Source organism: Papio anubis, unplaced genomic scaffold (genome assembly GCF_008728515.1).
Source record: "Papio anubis isolate 15944 unplaced genomic scaffold, Panubis1.0 scaffold26, whole genome shotgun sequence".
Taxonomy (NCBI): Eukaryota; Metazoa; Chordata; class Mammalia; order Primates; family Cercopithecidae; genus Papio; species Papio anubis.
Window position 1 is genome coordinate 151,059 of NW_022162676.1, and position 8,248 is coordinate 159,306.

Sequence of the window (8,248 nt, forward strand, 5' to 3'; positions counted from 1 at the left end):
CAATAAAGCATTTATTTCCTCAAAACAAAGCATTATCTAGCTCAAAATATCAATAGTGCTAAGGTAGTAAAATCTAAACCAGAAACAGATTTTTAAAAGATCTCGATTTTAATTTCTTACATAGTATATAAACACAGATTCTTTGGGATTCTCAGTGAGTTAGGACTTAAAAGAGTCTTAAGGGTAAAAGAAAACACAAATAATCTGCTTCAATATTTTAGTAGGCACAATACAGCTGATGATGTCTATAGCTATGAACTAACACTGAACTTGATGTTATAAAATGTAATCAATTGGAATAACAAGAAAGATTTTAAAAGAGCTCACCTTTTCTTCATGTGATAATATATTGCTAAGGCCACACTATAGAAAGAGAAAAAATCATAACAGTAGATTTTATCATTTGTTGGGTCTAAAAACTTTTTTAAAAAGGGAGGAGGAAGAAATTATCCCAGTGGCTATGAAATTTAAATCTTTTACTTCAGAACACTACCATTAGGGCACTATATTCTTGTTTTAGTTTTTTGGTTTTTAACAAAAATATGAGGATCAAAATGCTAGGCAATATACTGTTAGAAGACATGTTTCTGCTGATGATTATAATATATAAATCATAACATATTTCCCTGTTACATGTTCTTCTACCCACAAAACCTTTCATCCCATGCAATTTATACCCATGTGTACATATGCTTAAATTTAAGACATACACTAGTGCTTTTTTAAAGTTGTTAGGCCCTGCACTTTTAAAGTTGTTAGGAGATAGAAATTAACTATCTCCTACCCACCCATGTTTTATTATTTCCTAAAAATTAATGATAAAAGTGTTTTATACCAAATTGAATCACTTAAAACCACTTTTGCGTAATTAATGTTAGTAAACCGAAGTACACACAAAATCAATCATAGCTCTCTGAAAATAAGCAGTGCTAACGATAATGCAGCATAGCACTACACAGTATCATATTAAGGGCAGGTACTTTCAATTAGTTTAAATGAAATATTTATGAACAAATAAAACTCTTCAGATATATGTTACACAATTCTTATCTACAGACACTGTGTATCAGGAAACGTAAGTTATGTTTTTCCATCTGCCCACAACATCTAAAATGAGGCTCAAATAATTGAAGGAAGGCAAATCTGAATTTTAACAGTAGGCCTATATAATATTAGCACTTTTTAAAAAGCTTGTAACATTAGTATCTAAGATGGCTATGTCTATAGTGCTTCAAGAAGTTTTTAATCTCTAAAATAATTTTAAAATAACAGAATTTGAAGTTACCTGCTGAAAAGGACCAAGGATCTAAATGACATTTACTCCAACACCATTTTATAGATAAGAAAAACAATGTTTAAAATTGACTTGCCCAATGTCCCACCACATAGGAGCAGTTTGTTGTCCTAAATTCAAATCAGGCAGTGGCTCTCGAACTTTGCTACACATTGGAATCAACTGAGGAGCTTTAAAAACTGCCTTCTTTTTAACATGAAACATTTTGATTTAATTAGCATTGTGTATAACTTTGAACATCGGGTTGTTGTTAAAATGTCCCAAGTGATTCCAATGTACAGCAGGGTTTCGGAATGATTGAGTTGGGGTTCAAATCAGAACCTTCTGAGATGCTTTTATCCACATAAGAATGCCTCACATTCATCCCTATTTTCTTAAAAGGCTTCTGAGTGCCTAGAGTTGAAAGACAGGTGGAGGTAGGAAGAAGCATGTGATTGCAGACATACATTTTAAGAAAACTTGCATAAGTAAGCAAATGTGGTCTATGCATTCCATTGAGAACAATGCTCTACTCACCTGTATAAAACATTTTCCAAAATCTGTTCATAAACCCACTTTGTCCTATTAATTTGCTCAATAAACGTTTATTTTACCAATAGTGAATATACCAGGCGATCATTTATCAAACTTGCTGACAGAAAATTAAAACTACACTTAAAGTAGAATTCTAAAAATTAGAATGATGGAGAAAAAAGATAAAATTTATTAATACTTGTTTGAGCAGGATTAATCTTTAAAACTACTTCTGAATTGTATATTAACATATTACAATCTTTTGAATAGAAGCCAGGGACTCTAGCCAAAGTACAGCAATTTTTTTTTCCCCCCCAAGGATTTAGAGACTTGGCTGAATACAGAAGTTTAGTGATTAATTAATAGGTCACAAAGCTTAAGACTTTAGACAGAGTTTGAGTCAAGTTCTTGATGAAACACAATTTTATCTCAACCACTGTTAGAAGTGAGATAGAAAAATGGCATTATTATGAGTGTAAACTTCCTACTTTTAATTAGAATAGAGTGTAAACTTCCTACTTTTAATTAGAATAGAAGTTACTGACAACTGGTTTGGCTAGGAAAGCTAGTGCATTAGAAACAAAATTGTTTATAAGCAGCTATGTTTATAGAATGAAAAGTAAAACTGACAACCATCCTCTTGTGAAGAAAAAGAAGTAAAATGAAAGATAAAGATGTTAATATTCTAAATTAGCACTTTCCAAACTGTGTTCTAAAACTGTGTTCTAAAAATTAAACACTCATAATCCAAGCCGATGATAATGATGTTCTCTAGGCAACCCCAACAGAGCTGGTGGTGGTTTTGTTGCTTTTAAAATAAACTTGAAAGGCTCATCTTAGGTTGTTCTAAAAGTGCATCTTCAATTGTGCCCTATGAGGTGTTCATGCAAAATGAAGGGAAGTCAAATGCAGATACACTACGATGCCAGTGGAGAAACAGTTGTTCCTTCTTCCAAGATTAATGTCAAAAGTAGTACATATTGATTGATTTAGGCCTGTAACTCATAAAAAAACCCCTTTTTTGGGGGGAGGGGAATGTCCTATAAAGGACACCTATCCTACTCATTGTATTCAACATTGTCAGAAGGCAAAAAAGCATCAAATAAATAACTACACTTTTCCAGGGATTGATTATTTGCTAACCAATTTTCCCTTCCAATGTGAAGTCTAAAGTTAAAGGAGAAACTGAAAATTAATAGTTTTTGAAAATTAATATTTAGAATTAGAAATCAATATACAGTTGACAACAGTTTCTTAGACTGATTGCTGAAAAAGACAATTAAATGACTAAAATAACTGAGGATGGCTGGGATGATTTTAGAAAAAGGGGCTGTGTCCCTTGACTTCATAGTTGTACTCACGATTTTATTGTGGTTGTAAAATGAGGCTGGCTGACTGTGCTGTCATCTAAGTATATGGTTGAACATGAGCTGTACTTTGTAGTAAAAGGCTTAGTAGATAGCTGAAGGGGAAGGGAAATAGAAGAAAATATCACAGTAAGTTAAACTGATAAAAGTGTATTTTTTCCCATTGATTAAAATGTCAAATGACAAAGTACTAAGGTACTTCTTATACTTCGTGAACTGAGTGTGGAATCATGTGCACTCCATGGGAAACCCATTGGAGGCTCTTAAACTCAACAGAGGATGTTTGAGAAATGGGTTATAAAAGGCTACTCTTAATATGGTACCTATCATCAGACCTGGCAAGCGACTATTGTGAATTCTCCTTTATAAATAATGAGAAATGTCTAAGATTTCAGTGTTTTTAAAGCAATGTAAAGCAGCTGAGATTTTCTATTATTTATTTACTACAATAAGCTGTAATGCGTTAAATAATATTGGCACAAGAACATTTTATTGCAATGAATGAAGATTAATGCTACATTACTAAGTTACCAATCCTAAATGTAATCTTCCAGGAGACAGTGGGACAAAACAAGTGTTTTAGATTCAGAAGCTCTGTGTGCCAGGGCTGCTCCATAACCAACAATAGAGAAAGTCATAGCATTCTCTAGTCCTGTTTTCTTACATGGAAGATAAAAAGACTCTGACTTTAATATTATCTCACACCCTGAAAACAGATAACAAAGACAACTCTAGGAATTTAACTTTCACTTCATGTTTCAATAAGACTGCCAGGGCATCACTCTCATGAATGGAAAAACAAATAACACTCTTTCAAAAGTTGATTCATTTTATTCTACAAGTCATTTGACCTGCTCGTACACATTTTCCTGCCACACATTTTCCTGCTGCTCTCTGCCTAGGATTCTTTTTCTTTGTCCCAGCAAGCATGACCCCATTCACCCTCTGAGATTCCTTTGCCAGCAACCACACCACAAAATATTTCCATTTTTGTAAACTAGTCAGTCTAATTCACGACTCGTTACATGATACCAATTCTTACAGAGTACTCCCCTCATAAGAAAATAGGTCTTTCCAAGGAAGGGAGAGTCCTTTCTTCTCTACCTGGAGATGCTGAGCACAGAATTTTGGACAAGTTTAAAAGTTCAACAGGTGCTTGACAAATTAATTAAATCAGTTCCAATTTGGAAGATAAATCTTACTATATTTAATTATCTCAAAGACACTAACAGCTTACTGTTTATAGGTATTATTTCAGGTAGTCAAAGCTAGAAAGGAACAAATTATCTTCATTCAGTCAGCATAAATACCAAGAATGTAAAATTTTGCAAACTTTAACACAAAATGGAAGGTGTTACTTAGTAGTCTTAAGGTTGAATAACGAAGACTAGAAAATCATCATACCTCATAGTTTAGTAAGCCAAAACCAAAACATCACCATCAAAGGTCCAGTATCTGTTGAACTCCTATACTGACTTTTTTTTCATTGTACCTGTTGCCTTTTGTTTTAGCCCATTGAAAATTCTGGAGTTTACTTTTGTCTCTCTGCTTTTTGGGAGGACAAATTTTAGGTACGTTTTTAAAGAATTAACTTTTTTTTTTTTTTTTTGAGACAGGGTCTCACTTTGCTGCCCAGGCTGGAGTGCAATGGTACAATCAGAGCTAACAGCAGCCTCAAACTCCTGGGCTCAAGTAATCCTCTGCCTTAGTCTGCTGAGTAGGTAAGACAACAGGCACATGCCACCATGCCTGGCTAATTTGTTTTTTTAATGTTTTTGTAGACATGCAGTCTTGCTATGTTGATCAGGCTAAAAATGAACACATTTTAATTTAATATTTCCAACACTTTGGACATGAATGAAAACAGCTCCATTTATAGTGTGAAGTAATGGAACAATATGGCAGGGTATAAAATTTGAATGGGAATACTAAACAAAGGCCTGCCACAGTGGCTCACACCTATAATCTCAGCACTTTGAGAGGTCAAGGCAGGCAGATCACTCGAGGTCAGGAGTCAAAGACCTGCCTGACTAACATGGTGAAACCCTGTCTCTACTAAAATTTAGCCAGGTATGGTGGTGGGCACCTGTAATCCCAGTTACTCAGGAGACTAGAGGTGGGAGAATCACTTGAACCTGGGACATGGAGGTTGCCGTGAGGTGAGATTGCACCACTGCACTTCAGCCTGAATGAAAGAGTAAGACCTTGTCTCAGAAATAAAAAGAAAATTTTAAAAGGCCTTGGTAGAAAAGTGTAATAAGTTTATTATAAATATATATGTTAAATTCTCTGGATTAATATTAATTATACTGAATTAAATTATAATTTACACTTTAAATATAGGTCATAAATTTGGGTTAAATATAATAGATTGACCATAAATTTATTCCCTCTCCCTCCTGAAATCTCATTAGAATTACTCATAAAAGTTATATGCAGGACCAATAAAGAAGATTGACAGTGATGATTTTTAATAAATGCTGAATTATAAAAAGTAGATAATGGAGTGGTGTCTGGCATGGTAGCACAACTTTGGTGCCTACAAGAAGTGACTGGAACAGAAACAAGCAAGCCAGTTTGTCTTCCAAAACCCAAGGCAGACTTCAACTTAGAGGGAAATGGCACCTTTGAAAGTAGGTTGAAACATAAAATAAAAGCCAGTGAGGTCAGTTGAAAATCTGTGGTTAGAGCCCCAAGTCCACCTGTCCTTCCATCTTACAAGGAATTTAAATGTGTGTTCTCTGGATATATAAAAGCTGAAATTTCTGGGCTCAATGATACCATAGCTAAAACCTGAGAGATGGGAAAAACTGTACATCAAGAAGCAGAACTCCACCTCTGCTTCTGGAAAGCAAGTAGCCATGCTTTTACATCCCAGGCAGAAAACTGGGAGATCCTTCTCAGAAGGAACTGAATGGTCCCAGAGTAAAGATCCCCAGATAATACACTGAAGTCCCCCAGATGAAATGCTGGCTTCATTTCCAAAATCTCACAGTGACTCTCCTTAGTGAACAGAAGTCCTGCTTCCAGTGAAAGTCAAGGACCACCATACAAGAGAGATCAAAACAACAGGAAAAAATAATGCATGGGACCAGTAAAAATTCAGAAGCAAAACTTTAAAAAAATACCCTCAACAAGAGTAACAAGAGAAATATTAAAGTATAAAGTAAAAAATATCCAAGAAGTAGAATGAAAAGACAAACTGGAAAATAGGAGGGAGTGGGGGGATTAAAAACCAGTGTGGATACATGAGTCTAAGCAGCCCAGCATCTGAATAAAAAGAATATCAAAAAAGTAATAGAGAAAATAGAGAAGAAAAGAAATTCTCTCAAAGAGATAATCTGAAGACTTAGTAGCCCCAGTAAAGGGAAAAGATCCCCACACCAAGCTGTATTATAAAATTTCAGAATCCCAGAGAGAAAGAAGGTCCTAAAAAGCTTCTAGAGATATGTAAAACCCGGTTACAAATAATGTATCACACAATGGCAACAGATTAAAAAACAATACTCAGCTACTTGGGAGGCTGAGGCGGGAGAATGGCGTGAACCCGGGAGGCGGAGCTTGCAGTGAGCCGAGATCACGCCACTGCACTCCAGCCTGGGAGCACAGCGAGACTCCGTCTCAAAAAAAAAAAAAAAAAAAAAAAACAATACTATAATGAGAACAGAATTACAAAATACCTTTAGAACTGTAACATTTAGTTTCAACCTAAAATTTTATTCTGTATCAACGAGGAAGGGTTTTAAGACTGGCTGGGTCTCTCAACATATTCCCAGGTGCCTAGGAAAATGTGCTCTAGTACAACTAGAGAGGATAACAAGGCAGAAGGAAACACAGAATCTAAGACTCAGGGAATCTCACAGAGGAGGGCAGTTATGTGAGATCTCAGAAGACTTTCAAGAGATAGCTTAGAAAAGCAAGCATGTAGCATATCTAGGAAAGCCACTGTACATTGAACTAGGATGACAAAAGGCCAAGGAAAGTTGCCCTAAGAGAAATATAAAACAGATGTATTTGAGCTGATGAATATTTTTGATATGCATGTGACAAATGTTACAACACTTGGGGTAAGAATAACTGTTAGAGATCAGGCAAATGAATATAGTCAGACAATTAATTCTATGCTAAAAATTACAGGATGTGAAAGCAAAGAGACCAGCCCAGGGCTACTTACTATTATTACTATAATATTATTTTAGAACCCTCATTTATATTCTTGCTGTTGAAATCAACTAAAAAACATGGTTGTGTATGGCTTTTTAATCAAATAAACTAGGATTTGACATAACATTTTAAAAATAAGCAGTAGTACTGGATGTTTAAATTTATATTACATTAACATCCAGCATTTGGCTGGGTAAACTAATGTAGGTGAGGAGAAGGATTATCTGGGAGAAGTGCAGAAGTGCTCAGATATCAGAACCATTTAAATGAATGAAGGATACGTAATGCAGATGCACAGCTGAAACACCATATGATTTAGCAGTAAATAATACTGGTATAAGCAGAATCATGTAAATATTACTGATTTAATAAAAAACGTGCTACAATTGGAAAAAACAGTGGGGAAAAAATAACATCATGGTGTACCCGGAAAGCTGTGCTTTTACCTGCTATACCAGAAAGTCAATAGATAGTGTGGAAAATTAACTTAGCTATTCTAATTTTGTTGTTTGATTTATTTTAAGATTAAATAAAGACCTTTATACCACAACCAGATTCTTAAAATTTAACTTACATGTCACATCCTTTAAAAGGTGGACACACTAAGCTAAAGACTTTTCTGCATAAATCTGATACTTGGAAAGATAGACGGCATTTACAAAGTCCATAAAGAGAGTTCCATGCTAATAGCACTGAGTCCCCATTTTATTTTTAAGGAATCAAGATAGAAATATTTTACTTCAAACTATGAATTTCTTAACTTTGTGACTATTTACTTACATGGTTTGTGCATCTGCTCTTTCTCTTTTCTTGAACTAAGAATAAAAAAAAAAGTTCTGGTACAAATATCACAAAATAAAATAGTTGCTAGCATCTGATTGATTATCCCTATGCAAAATGAGACAAAATT

General features: G+C 34.6%; 1 protein-coding gene across 1 annotated transcript in view; it reads right to left on the reverse strand.

The window, feature by feature from the left end:
• The window catches only part of LOC103880014 (cyclin-Y-like protein 2), a 30,257-nt gene extending 22,116 nt beyond the window's left edge, over positions 1 to 8,141 (reverse strand). The window contains exons 1-3 of the mRNA XM_021930949.2: positions 8,119 to 8,141; positions 3,169 to 3,269; positions 328 to 363 (exon numbers count right to left, since the gene is read on the reverse strand). Of these exons, the coding sequence (XP_021786641.1) occupies positions 328 to 338 (11 nt within the window). The 5' untranslated portion in view covers positions 339 to 363; positions 3,169 to 3,269; positions 8,119 to 8,141. The remainder of the gene's footprint in view (positions 1 to 327; positions 364 to 3,168; positions 3,270 to 8,118) is intronic.
• Between the last annotated feature and the right edge of the window lie 107 nt (positions 8,142 to 8,248).